This window comes from Ambystoma mexicanum, chromosome 3q (assembly GCF_040938575.1).
Source record: "Ambystoma mexicanum isolate Mex_15411 chromosome 3q, UKY_AmexF1_1, whole genome shotgun sequence".
NCBI classification, from domain to species: Eukaryota; Metazoa; Chordata; class Amphibia; order Caudata; family Ambystomatidae; genus Ambystoma; species Ambystoma mexicanum.
The window spans coordinates 1,140,460,938-1,140,475,269 of NC_090926.1; the positions used below are offsets into that span (position 1 = coordinate 1,140,460,938).

General features: G+C 45.8%; 1 protein-coding gene across 4 annotated transcripts in view; it reads right to left on the reverse strand.

Annotated features, from left to right (window-relative positions):
* Positions 1-14,332, reverse strand: part of TECR (trans-2,3-enoyl-CoA reductase) — a 338,617-nt gene that overhangs the window by 132,300 nt on the left and 191,985 nt on the right. For all 4 annotated transcript variants that reach the window (XM_069603950.1, XM_069603954.1, XM_069603953.1 and 1 more), the window contains 2 exons: positions 2,099-2,150; positions 1,970-2,014 (listed from right to left, as the gene is read on the reverse strand). In XM_069603950.1, coding sequence (XP_069460051.1) covers positions 1,970-2,014; positions 2,099-2,150 — 97 coding nt within the window. The remainder of the gene's footprint in view (positions 1-1,969; positions 2,015-2,098; positions 2,151-14,332) is intronic.

Genomic DNA, 14,332 nt, shown 5'->3' on the forward strand with positions numbered 1-14,332 from the left:
TCGGATCGCTATCCCAGATTCATACTTCAAGACACTGCATGCTCTTGTCCAACGTTTTATTTGGAATGGTAAAAAACAGAGGGTCAAACGTGCAACCCTGATTCTCCCAAGATGCCTTGGGGGCTTCGGTCTTCCAGACTTACGGTTCCACAGGGCAGTCCAGCTTAGGGTTATGCTAGGACATATGAGGGATGAGATGCACACCTATTGGTCGTATATAGAAGATATACACACATACCCTAGCAAAGTAAGACATTCTATGGCCCTGTATAAGGACCTGCCCAATCATATTAGAAATCACCTGACATTATCTGTTTTATGGGTGTTATGAAGGCGCGATAAGTTGAATTCGACCCTTTCCTCCTAGACCTCCCCTCTGTCCTCCCTTGTGGGCCCCCCCAACCTGGATCTGGGCAGGAAGGGATTACGTGGTTTGCAGACCTGGTCCGACATGGGTCTGGAACGTGCCACTCAGCTATTCCGTGATGAAGCCTTTATTGAATATGATAAACTAGCAGGATCCATGTGGGGGGAGACCCTGGGTGAAAGGTATTGTGGACCACACCCAATGGTGCAAGGCCCTTGCTTGCCCCCTCAAACCCCTCGAGAAATTATCGGTGGAATCCTCTTCTAGGAAGGGGTCACTGTCCAAGATCTGCAGGGTCCCGATTGTGGTGCAGCTAGAAGGCAGGCAGGGGTTCCAACAGTTCTGGGAGGAAAAGCTGGGAATGGTGTTGGAAGAGTCGACCTGGGCCAGATTCTATGGGGTCTTTTCTCAGGTTCTTTGTATACCTCTGCTATGGAACACAATTTTAAGATGCTCCATGGTTGGCATCCCCCCTGAAAGGGGGTCTAAAATGTATGCAGGGGTAGCCCCCTCTTTGCCCTAGGAAGAGTGGGCAGCGCAGAACTTGGTACCACCTGTGGTGGGAATGCCTGCATGTTCAGATTTATTGGACTGAGCTGTTGAGCTGGATCAAGAATATTGTGGGCATCTCGCCGGCACTTCACCCTCTGGAACTACTCCTTGGTGCCCCCTCCCCAGACTCCGATCCGCGTAAATTCCCCAGGGTGGTCCAGGCTATGTTGAGAGCTGGGAGGGTTGCCTTGTCCCAGAGATGGAAAGATTTTTCGGCACCGTCGAAATCAGAGTGGTTATCCAAACTGTGGGCTATCTTCCCATAGGAGAAATTAAAAGCAATAGCCCATGACAGAATGGAATCCTTTTTGCTCGACTGGTCCGTGGTTCTCTTGCACGAGGATTGTATTGCACCGAGACTCTGATGGTTCCCCCTTTGGTCCCCCATTCCTTTGATTATTTGTGGATAGTCTACGCCTCCGACATTTCTTCCATTTGCTGAACACCCACCATTTAAGCTTGCTCTCACCACTTGATCCAAAGGTTGATTAGCGTTTGTTCCCAACGCCCGCCCGGGCCCAGTAGATATCATGCGGGGGAGGGGGGAGGGAAGGTTAATTTTGCAGATGTCATTTGAGATTTACTGGCTTGCATTGTAACTTTTTCTGTCTGCCTTATGAAAAAGATTTTAAAAAAAAAAAAAACTGCCACACCTGCCAAGAAACTAAGTTTGCCTACTCGACCAAAGAGAAATGCACTCGACCCATGGAAAGGGATGACAATTTTACCAGTACTTTCTGAGAAAACGGTGTATGTCACCAGAAGACTACTTAATGTTTGGTGCACTGCTGCTACACAGAGGCCTGACACGCACAGTGAAACATTTGTCATTTACTGCAAGAATAGCTTATCTGCAACAAATGTCAAATAAACATTTTTTGAAATAACACAATTTCATTGTACTTTCATTGCAGCAAGGTAGAGTGGCATGCAAATGGTACTCAACCTTCATAAAAACTATTAGACTAGAGAGCGTGGTTGAGTTGATTTTGCAAGGCCCGTCTCTGTAGGCGCTCCCTCGATGCAACAAGGAATTATGGTGGTACTTACTGGGATCGAGCCGTAGGGACTGCCGGGCTGCGTACCACTGAGGGTCTACAAGAGAGAAAACAATTGTGACTCACCCGGCTTACGAAGCAACTTAATTAAGTGTTCCTTCATGAAACATCTTGTACCTACGGATTTTAGTGAACATGTTTTTTATCTCAGCGATGGTGGCATTTGGCTCCACCTGAAACAAAAGCAATGAGAAAATCATTAGAGCAGTGGATGTCACTCAAACTATACAGATGTCTAACAGCAAGTAAACATAAAAGGAAACCTTCTCCATCAGCCTCTAGTGGAGAACGGCCACATTAATGAACACTGCTGATTGCTTATGAAACCATGGTTAAATGGAAGACCACGTAAAAAATGTAAAAAAACACCCAATTAGAGCCTGAAGACAGACATTGCTAATCACCACAGAACACCACCTACAATCAGTGACCTACTGACAAACTAGAAACAGTACAGTGAAGATATACATGACCCTGCCCTTAAATTCAGCATTATATGTAATGGAGAGATTGCCCCAATTTCACATACGTGAATGTAAAGGCTGTGAGGTTTGCATCATGGAAGGAGACAAAGACAACAGATTCAAAGTGAAACAATAATGATCCATTAAAACAGTTTCAGGATGGAGTAAGGCCTATCTTGCCCTAAGCTAAGTTGGGATTTCCCCACCTAAAAGAAACTAGGAAAGTCTGTCAGAATGTTCAACTGAAAAGTCAGTCTGTCCAAAAGCTATGCTTGCCCCCACAACTAATACAGAACAATGTGTAGGGATGTCAACCATAAACTAAGCAGTGATGTCAACCATAAACTAAGCAGTGACTCAAACATAACATTCTATGCTCGTTTTCCAGCTGTGGCTTACTCTTCAGCTTCTTTTTCCCCAATGTCAATAAGTTCACCACAATGTTCCATTTACCTTGGTGTAGACTTGAAGGAATATAGTTCCACACTTTTGCAAGGATCGGGGTGTCCTCAAGTTCAACACAGTTCCAGGGTAACAGTTCCAAGGCACCAATACTTAGGGTTTCCTTCCCCAAGTTCAATGTTCAAAGGCAACACACAAAGAAGTATCTTGAAGCTTTATCTGCAGTACAAAATTTTACTACTCAAGGTTTTGCTTCTTTCACCACAGCAAATTCCCTTGTTAGCTTCCAAGGACTCCCTGGTCTTGGCGCAGTTCCAGACCACACATTCCACCCATTATAGGTCACGCAACCAGGAACCTAGAATTCGATTTCAATAATTTTTGATTCACCATATATCAATTCTCTGGTCTCTTTGCAGTTTCAGGCCACACGGTCCACCCACTACAGGCCACGCAACCAGGATCTTCCAGGTTTCTTTCCAAGATCAATAGTTTAATCATCAGGCAGTTCCTTAAGCCACAGCTTCAGCACTTTATCACATCTGTTTCTTAATCTGGATTCTGCTTTATTCACAGTTTCTTGCATTGAGACAAGTGGTTCAGTTTGCCAAAGAAGTTGCTTTCACTTGTAAAGGTGACTTTCCCTGAATAAAACACACCTTTTCATGCTTCTTGCAATTCAGTATTTAATACGGGTCAATGTTGCTTAATTAAGTGCCACCTTGCACGTTTCTTTCAATTCGGTATTCAATAGGAGTAACCTGGATTACTTTCACTCATTTCATTCAGTTCAGTATTCAATAGGAGTAACTTGGGTCATATTCTATAGTTTTCTGTAGCGTGGTATTCAATACCATGTGTTCCTTTCAATTATTTCATGCAATTCGGTATTCAATAGGTTGTAAATTCATCATATTCCATACGCGCTACTGTACTGTTTTAACAGGTTTTTGGAGCTCCCGGTGAGTAAAGTGGCCCTGACACTTACCCGGGCATTGCCGCTCCTCCACACAGCTTCACCCATCTTTGGGAAATCCTGCTTGCGGGGCACTCCTCGCGGCACTCTATGGCGATCATGCTGAGCCTCGCCGACACGGTCTGGCAGATCCAGCTGTTCGGCTATTCTCCAGGGGCTTCTCCAACTTTCACTATTCCTCCTGCAGGCTGCCCAGGGACGTTTTGGCTTCTACTGCTCCCGCACAGCTCCTCCTTTCACTGCTCTCCTCTTCCAACACTCTTTGCAGCTTCATAGACCCACCTTCATACACCTGTGGTCTAAAAATGGATTGCATGTGTGTGCCATCAATTACATTTACCCGACTCTCCTTGGCACTACATGCCTGAACTTCATGCATATTCTTCGTCCTAGTACCAAAATGGTGAGAGGAGGGTAATCTCTACTACTCTCAGTTGATTCTTCTTCGTCTCAGTACTCGAATGTATTTTAAAGGGGGGGGATGAAGTGTAACACTTACAATGGCCCATGAGGGTCGGGGGGGTTAGATTGGTCATGAGGATAAGGGGAATACCATGTGTTGCCTAAAGTTACCCCACTCTCCAGGGATCCTCCACCCTGGTGCCCCTCCCTTGCTTGTCCAACCCCAGGGTCAGGTTCCAAAAGCAATGTCCTTTCCCTGGCTACCTGCATAGAGGATCCAAGGGGAATAGGAGTTAGAATACCCTCAGATTTCCCAAATACCCTTTCCCAATGCGAGTTGTACCGAAGTGCTTCACAAGGGAACCGGGAGAGAAAAATCGGCATTACCCCATTCTTTACCTTTCCGGTATTCCACTGCGAAGCAATATAATTGAAGGTCCAGGAACCACTGCATTACCCGAGGACCGATTGCTTTCTTGAACTGATCAAAACTACAGGAGAGTGATACGTTATTAAATGGAATCCTCGACCTATAAGATAGTATTTAAGTTGTGCCACTGCCCATTTAATAGAAAATTCCTCCAGGTCAATAACCAAGTAGTTTTTGTCTCTGGGGAAAAAGCGGTCTACTAGCATAAAGAATGGGATGTTTTTCCAAGCCATCATGATTTTGGGATAATACAGCTCCTAATTCCCATCAAAGATGCAACAGTCAGGAGGATAAATTCCTTAGAGAAATATGCTACCCTCAAATTAGGGTCTTGACATAGGGCTTGTTTCAAAATGTTATAAAACACATCTCATCTCTTCCCCCTTTGATCTTTTGGGGTTCCATGGATCAATCTAGATGTCTTACATGAAAAGTTGGGAATTCATCTTCGATAATATCCAATTAATCCTAAAAAGGGTTTTAGATCTTTATTCGTTTTTTGGAGGAGGTGTATCTAGGACAGCTCTCACTTTTCCTGTTTTGGTTGGCCTGCACCATTACCCACAAAAAAATCCCAAATACTTTACTGCAGATTGGGCCAGATTGCACTTCTTGGGATTAGCAGTTAACCCTATAGCTCTTAACAATCTTAGGACGGTGTAGAGGTGGTACAAATAATCTTACCAGTAAGTGAAAGGTTATTGGAAAAACTCTGACACTACATCATTGACAGCACACTGCCAGTATGATCAGCTATGGTTACAACATGACATTATATTATATTTCAATAATAGGTACGGGAACTACGAACAATTGGTAAGAAGCCCCGTAAACAGATTGACACTCACAATTTCATAACCAGGAATTGGTGATTAGACATTTTGGCATAATATCAGACCTAATCGCAATTTTAGATACACAATGATAACTTCAATCCCGTAACTCACCTGGCACGGATTATAGGGTGTGGCACACTACTGCACCTTAGCAATTATATCAATGTGTTACCACAACATTGACTTAACAGGGAAGCTAAACAGCGAGAATTGTTTACCCACTTTTGTGCCCAGTATGGAATGACTATCGTTATACTTTATGGAACCAATGTTGACATATCTATGTGTGTGCATTTTCTTCTATGCCCCGACTACTGGCCCATTTTGGTATGTTATATCTACTCTATTTTCTGATGATTTTATTTGATGTTATTGCCTTGGTATCTACCTTTTGTCAAACATGCACTATGTTTGGAATACATTGATTTTTGCACAGCATTGAGAATGACCTAGAGTCAAAACACGTGTCGGCTGAACATATGATTAAACTAGCAAGAAGAACTTTGAATGAAATTTGGGACCATTTCTCATTGGAACAAAGATTTGGACTTTCTGGCTGTGCGTGTGACGTTAACACTAACAATTTGATTACATCCTCTGTTGTCGTGGGCACAACAGCCGCTGTCGCAAGAGGTCATGGAGGCAGAGCCACCCATAGGGTTGCTGTCGTCTTCACCGTAGACACCACGGTAGTAATGGGCTCCCCCGTAGTCGAAGTAATGATGATCGAAGTCGTTGCAGGGCAGTCGGCAGGGTGGAAACCAATGAGGTAATCGAATGAGTCGTGGCTGTCAACGGGGGTCATTGTAGTCGACGTAGCAGCCCTTGACAGAGCAGACGTCTTCGATAAAGCCATCGTCGACATGGTCTTGGGCCTCTCCTTCGCACCCTTGGAAGAGGGTATGTGTTTTGAAGGGATCAGGGACTCCCTTGCGGAAGGTACCGCCCCACCCCCATGGGCAGGTTCACTGTGGACAGATATCGCGAATGGGACCTTCCCTAATTGGGCCCCCGCGGGCACGGCGATCCTGTTTGGATCCTTAATGCATTTGCCTTCTTTTAGATCCTTTGATTAGAGGCATCCTCAAAAGGACATCAACCTCTTTTCAGAGGGAGCACGCTCATGGGTTGTCCGGTCCTGGACGGGGCAGGACTGCACCCAGAGGCCGAGTCCAAGGCCTTCCCCAACTTGAGCAACGCTGCTAACCTGCGGTAACAGTCATTCTTCATCGGAAATCTGCTGCAAATCTTGCATCACTCCTCATCATGGTCTAGATGCAGGCAATACAGGCACGAGTTGCTGATCCTCGACGTAGACGTTCCGTAGTCCACATTTGGAGCAAAGCTTCAAGGGACTCCTATTCTCCTCTGACATCGTCAAGGTGTGAAGTAAGCCCAAGCCTGGGCCTTCCGAAAACCTGAAGGAAAGATCTGCGATGAAAGTGGATTTTCCCGGACAACGGGTCCCTGCTGCCAGTAGTCGATCGCTGATGGAAAAAGGTCAGACAAAAACACAAAACGTTATCTGTTAAAACTCTAAGTCAAAATACTGAAAAAGCAAGAGAGGACTCTCCACACTGAAACGTGCAGTAAAAATCTGAAGTTGGCCACCATGGGTGGAGCTTAGGAAGATGGTATCATTGGATGGGGGCAGTATGACCCAAAGGGAAACTGCTTTTTTCTTTTTTACCGAGGATTCCCAGTCTGATGACGGGGAATATTCATGAGCATGTGAATTCATAACCGAACCCATGCTGCAAAAAGTGCCATTCAGCCTTAAGAGTGCTGGTACAGCGAGTACTTTGCTCGAGACGTTACAAAGATAAAACAGAAATTGACTGGAAGTTCTCATTTTTAACAAAACTGTGGGAAGATCCGGTAATGTTTTGTTTCGCACCTACATCATCCCTGTCCGGGGATTCCATTTATGAACATTTATTGTCGTCACCACTATTTCTGTCTGCAAGTGCAACTTATTTAATGTTATTTATTTATTGGACCAACAGTTTACAGCTTCAAACGGTTCAACTGGGCACTGTGGCTTTCGTTTGTACAGTAAGAGATTTACAAGATACTAAATGGTAAGTATCTGCCCTTAGGCCCCACCTAGTTTGAGAAATCCCAGAATACAAATATACACTTTAAATTGTGTTTTTACTCTTGATCATTGATTGGAGTATTCTTTCAATGCGCCTCCATTATTGCATTGAAGTTACTTCAATGTGTGTTACGGTAAAAAAGAGGATCTGGGAGTTTGTCGCAACAATCCACTCCAGGCGGAGACACAACTAAAAGGAATGTTATGCACAGGGCACATGTATTGCCCCAAAGGCACTTCACCCAAGGGCCTCCACTCCAATGTCTTCTATTTACCCAGGACTGAAGAATGCTCTGAGCATTGCAACCAGTCTCCTTTGATTCTTCCCCCATACAGTCTAGTACCCAACTGTGTCTACATTCCCCACTTCTCTTACCAGGAGAGAGTACACTTTATAGCACCATCACGCCAGGTATGCACTTAACATACCATTGGAAAGCCCAGCGTTTCACAATGACAGTCCAACAAGACGTCTAAAGGAAGGAGGGTTGGGGCACTAGCTCCATCTCCAACAAATTGCTCATGGAAGTATAAAAGCTATAATTCCCCTCTGGAAGATATTGGGAAAAATGTTCCTCATGCCCCACTCGAGTAGAAGGGATTATTTACTCTTACCCATGTGTCCGCAGATGACAGACATGGGAACATATCAAGGGCTTTCATGCGCAGTATTAGACAGCAACATAATGTTAAGCTTACAATCATGCTCAATGTATGGGCGGGGTGTTCGGTGCAGCTCTTTCATACTTCTGTTCCTTGTGCAAGACTCTCCGGTAAAACAAAGACACAGGGAGGACTCAACCCGGGTGCATCTTTCCGTGCTCATGCTGCACTATGGGAACACGTCACTTGCTACTGAGGACAGGAGCATTTGGGGACACATGGGACTTTAAATTTCAATCTAGTTCTGCAGTGACCCAACACGTCCAAGAGATGTGCACAGCAGCCGGCGAGCACCATGCCAGCGAAGGAGGCTAAGGGAAGAACTGCTGGAATTGGAATATGGCCCACTGGAAGCCATCCCAGAATGCTTTACAGCTGTAGCAATATTCCAGAAAAAAGGGAGACCGTTCTACAGGAAAGAATACATGTGACATTTCAAAGTACGGTAAATCCGTCCTGACCTCCCGTATATCCCGTGGGATTGGCAGAGAGTGAAATGCTAAAACGGTCACGATGAAATGGCAAATTACAGATCTCTCAGACCATAAACAGCCGCTTTCCATTGGGAGATGATCATACAGGCTTCAGTTTCAGACAGCAAGGTTCTCACTCAACATACACACTTTGCAAGCAGCTAAAAGACGGGGCAGGGGTTCATTTCACATAGGGCAATGCAGGCATAAAAAGGGTAACGTGTTTACACCGCCATTTTCCACTCTGATAACATGGAGGGGCACAGATCAGATTAAAACCCCCTGCGCAAAATTAACACTCGACAGAAAATTAGCTTGCAGGTCATTTAGAGGTCACTAAGGGTAGCATTTACCTAAAATGATACCGATCTAGCAACCTATAGACGTCGAGGCAGTAGAGGACTTGCTCTCCCCACAACCCTGGCATGCATACATGCAGAAGAGGTATCAGATATATACTCGGCCAGCAGCGGTAACTCAGCTATAGGTGCACATTTAGACAGAAAAACAGATCACAGCGAATACAGGCAACAGAATTAACTCTAGTACACATCATTCAGGCAGCAAAGGTATACCCATGTCTAGAAATTCATCCAGCAGAGGCCTTCTTACAGACGTACATTGAGGCTGCAAAGGTATCCTTACAGATGCTGGTGCATCCCTGAAGATGGAAACATTTAGACAGCAGAGGTAGTAGTGATACGGACACCCATGTATGCAAAGTAGAGATTGAGGACCTACAGGTATTCCTATGGATATATATTCAGGCAGCAGAGGCAATTCCCCCACCAACAGACATTCATGCAGTAGAGGTATACCCAGGATACAAAGCAAGAGCAGTAGTGCAGAGGTAGGCCTTCAGGCAACAATGATAGCTCTAAGGATGCACCTACTGGCAGCATGGGTAAACTTTGGAGGCACATTCAGGCATCAATGTAATCACTAGAGAGATACATTCAGGCGGCAGAGGTCGTCATGCAAAGTACAGTAAGCAGCTGCTGAAGTATCCCTGAAGTTACTCCACTTAGTGTGCAGAAGGATCCACAAGGATACACATTCTAGAAGCAGAGATACCTGCATATTCCGGACCGTATCTTTATGGATATACATTCATGCTGCAGGGGTTCCTACAGAGAGACTTGTGGTAGAGATATAGCTACAGGTATACAGTCAGTTAGCAGATATCACCTGGATGCACTTTCAGCAGCAGAGCTATCCCTAGAAAACGCAAATGCACATTTGGTCTGCAGAGGCTCCCTGTTAGGGAGAATTCTCCTTCTAGGGCTAATTTCCCTCACCTAGCGAGTCCCCCAGCAGCTTTGCTGGATTTCTGGAGTTTATTTTTTCCACCTGTTAAGAGTGTACCTCTTTTTCCACTCTAACATGTGTTTTGGCCTATGTGTTTTTACTCATTGTGTGATCTTGGACACTGGAGCACACCACTCCAGGTGCCCCTGTTCTTGTACGGGTTACACAGCACCTTCAGTGTAGTAACCCAGGGTTGTCTTTTAGACTTCCCTCTGACTCCATTTCACTGGGGCTGACTACTGTCCCCCAGAGAAAGGTAAAGTTGCCATTTACTTTACATAGTCATTTTTACCACAGACCCAGTACACCCCATCTTACATGGAGTATTGGAAAGGGCTAATCTGTACCTCTTTTCTGTCTGTACCTTCCTGAGCATTGTTTTGCTCTTTTAACATTTAGACTTGGCTGGTGGCAGTGGTATCTACCCTAACTTTTCTACCGCGATTATATTAGAGAAACATGGTACTGTTCTTGGCTATTATATTAGCCTTGAACATAAACCCGCTTGACCAAATCGTCTTTCTTTTGGCTCTGGTTGGGTTTATTCGCCATTTCTTTTTGTTAAAGTCCTTCTTGTGTTTTACTTTGCACGGCAAACTCGGTTCGCTTTCTTTGTTCGCCGTCTTTTTGGCGGGCTTCTGCAGAGAAGCCCTCCTCAAGGCGCCTGGGTGTCTAGGTGGGCTGAATATGAGGGAGGGGTGTAGTCACCCCCTGCACAGGGTATCCTAGGAAACCCAAGTCGCACTTTGCCATGATTGGCTGAGGTGGTTGTCCCGGCTGGACAACCCCCCTGCTGCATGATTTACAGCCAGGCTGTGTGAATGGGGTTTTTTGCACATAAAAGGCAGGTCTCTTGGGCTAGAAGGCAGAGTCGCCTCTGGAACTACAAGAAAGCGAAGAGAAGCAGAGAGAACGACGGCTGCTGCAACTACCCCGTCCTGGTGAAGCCCTGCTGCAGTCCTGAGCTATCTACCCTTTGACGACTAAGAAGATCCAGTCTGGAGTCTTCTTCTCTTGAGCTTGGTGGAGATAACCAGCTCAAGGTTATCGCCACCAGGTATCAGCCAAAGATCTCCGCCGTGGTCGAAATCACTGCACAATGCTGTAGTGGTCCGGATAGCCACCTGCTGAGCCTCTCCTGTTTTTAAGGAGCACACCTTTTCGTTGTCGCTGCTGCCAGCTTCATCCCTGCGTGGTGCAGATCCCCTTCAGACGTCCTCCTTCACAACAAAGCTCCAGGAATCGTGGGTCTGCGGGAAACCAACAGGAACAACTGCCAGGGCTCCAGCTGCATCGTGGAAATCAGGTACTGTGTTCTACTGGAGGAAACTGGGTCGACCCCTTTTCTTCATCTCCAAGGCTCGTCCTCGTCTTCCCTCCTTCTTATAACTTTTGCTTCCGAACATTGACAATATTCAAGTACTCTTGGGCTATATGGAAGCGTGAACTGTCTAATGGTGTGATCTTCGGCACAGGCCTCCGGTGTCATCTAAACCTGGCTCCGACCCTTTGACTTTTGAACTCCTGTTTCTGAGTGTTTCTCGATACTGTCTGCCTAACCTAAATATTGCCTGTGATGTTTGCCTCCAACTCCCTCTGGGTATCTCAGGTGCTAAGTGTGTTTTTGCCCCGGTAGCATTTCATGTCACGGATACGCGTTTATTTATTAAACCGAACTGTCAAAAAGTGATCGCAACCGTATCCAAGGGTATCGTGTTTTGTTCATAACACTGGTTCATTCAAACACAGGGTACTTACCTTGAGACTTACTGTACAAAGTGAATTGGTTAGTTGTAGTATATTTATCATGTGGTTTTGTTTAAAGTTTAATAGAGGTGTTGTGTTTTTAACTGATGGTTTAAAAATAAATGTACTTATATTTTTTCCCTGAAACCTTGAGTCAGTGTTTGCTTGAGTCACAGTAATTGTGGTCCCTTTGTGTAATCTCTGCTACTGCTCATATACTCTTGAGATAAGCCTGGCTGCTCTGCTACTGCTACCACTATAACTTAGTAGTACAGGCTTGTACCAAAGGTAAAGCTTGTATTGCCACCTGTAGTCTTAATTGTGTGTAGTGGTCCCTAAGGGCACTGCACAGGATTCTGCCTAACACTCCCCCCGGCCCCCAGGGTTACGCATACCAATCCAAATAGAAGAGGTATACACAAATATACAGGCAGCAGAGGTACCCATGTAGCCCTACATCTGGCAATGTGGTATGGCTTCCGAAGCCCATTCAGGCTGCAGAGGCTGGCCCGATATTAGCAAGGATGATCAGGGAAGTGGGAGTAGGGAGGACAGGTCTCGCCACATGCCATTTTCCACCAGATGCTGGCAGGCGAAGGCCGGCCCCCGCGCTGCCCCAGAACTCAAGTAACTTGTGTGCCGCGAGGGATATCCCCCTTTTCCTCCTGGGGTTGTGGCATGCAGTCCCCCTGGGTACATGCTGCCGTCAGGGACCTCCTTTCCATCATGAGCACCCGCGCGGCAACCTGAAACAGCTGATCTTTGTTGCTGTACACCCAGAAGGAGCCAGATGCCGGCAGGCGATCGCCGGCCCCCTCCCAGGGCTGAGCGTGACAGAGCAGCTCCCTGTGCAACTTTCTTCCCAGACTTTCGATACTAATGGAGCTAAAAGAACTTACACTCGCTCTGGTAAGCAGCCTTGATGCACAATGTTCCATTCACCACTCACAGACACTAACCCTGTTCTTACTGCTGTATGCTCTTTCCTCTTTGCCCTCGATAGCTAGCTACCTGTCCACCAGCAACAGCATCACCACCTTGTTATGCATGCCTTAAGTGCCTTGTTAAAACAAATTCGAATCTAGGTGCTTTAGAAACGTGCTGCCATCTTCGTTTTTGTGCCTTGGAGTGCCCTTCATGTGGGTGAGACCTTCTCTCCATGCTCACTGCTTATTACTCGCTTACCTGCAGAGCCTTTAATGTGTGGCGACCTGATTGATGGTGCCCCTCTGTGAGGTGTGACTTCGCCAGTATGTGTAATCATACCTATTTGACCCATATGCTGCCTGATGGTCACACACCACACTAGCGCATAGATGCCTCAGGGTTTTGTGCACTGAAATAAATGCAAACATAAATGAATAATTTGAATTTGCTGCGATAGAAAAAAAGCATCTATATCTGAAACAGTATATAATGGGTGTAATGCCTCGAACACTGATTATTTGGGTTGGTACAACTACACCAGACACGCATTTAGCAGAATTAAGGGCCTCATGGCTGCAATAAAATAACAAAACAAAAAGAACATTCTCTTCAGAAATGTTTAAAGACAAGTATACATTTTTTCAATTAATACCTGTGATGAATTGTAGGATCTCGTCACTTATCCCCAGAGGGTAGCCCTTTCTTGCGAGGCTAGGGAAGTGAACCCGCTACGCAATATTCCCACAAGGGGTGGCGGTAAGCGAGACGTCCCAGGGAGAAACTCCCCTCTTGGGGACAAAGACTCCTGTTCCGTCAAAGTACTCCCTAACCCCCCTGTCATATGAGTACCCCATACCATCAAGGTTTCAGAAAAAACATCTTGAACCAATCATTGTTTGCTATTGTAACTTTCCTGAAGAAGCTGAAGGCTTGTTCGACACGGAGAGAAGGAAAGTTAAGAAACAGTGAAGATAACAACTTGCCTGACACTGGGAAGAGAAAATTGAAGAGTCATAAAGAATGTGAGTCCGTCAGCAAGAAAGGACGACAGCTACATACTGGAGAAGCCTCAGAGTAGCATAATAAAAAGGAGGAGGAGTTGAAGTTTCATGGTACGAGACCTGGGAACTTCAAGCCTGGGACGTGCCGGACAAAAGCACAAAACTAGAGATCCTTGGTTGTGAGGATCAACATTGGAGAGAAAAGACACATAGGACTGTGTCAGGCTCGGTAGCCAAACCCAGGAACAGCAGCACCAGAAGAGCAGTAATGTGACCTAGCAAAGGTGGACCGTGCGGTCCATGAACGGCGCAGAGACTGCTCCAGTAGTGGCAACACAGAGCCACAATGGAGAGGAACAGAGGACCAGAAGCAATACAGACACCGTTCCGAAGCAGATGGAAACGCTGCAGACTAACCAACCAGTGACACTCGCCCGTATGGATAAATTTAACGGGAGAGGCGGGAGACCCGGGGAGAAACACAGGTGGAAGGGGTAGAGACAGCCTACTCGTCCCAATGAAGCAGTACCTATTCCGAAGTATGTGAATAAGTACGAGACACAGCCTTCTCAGCCCAGTAAAGCAATAACTATTCCGAAGTTTGCGAATAAGTACGGGAGACAGCCTCA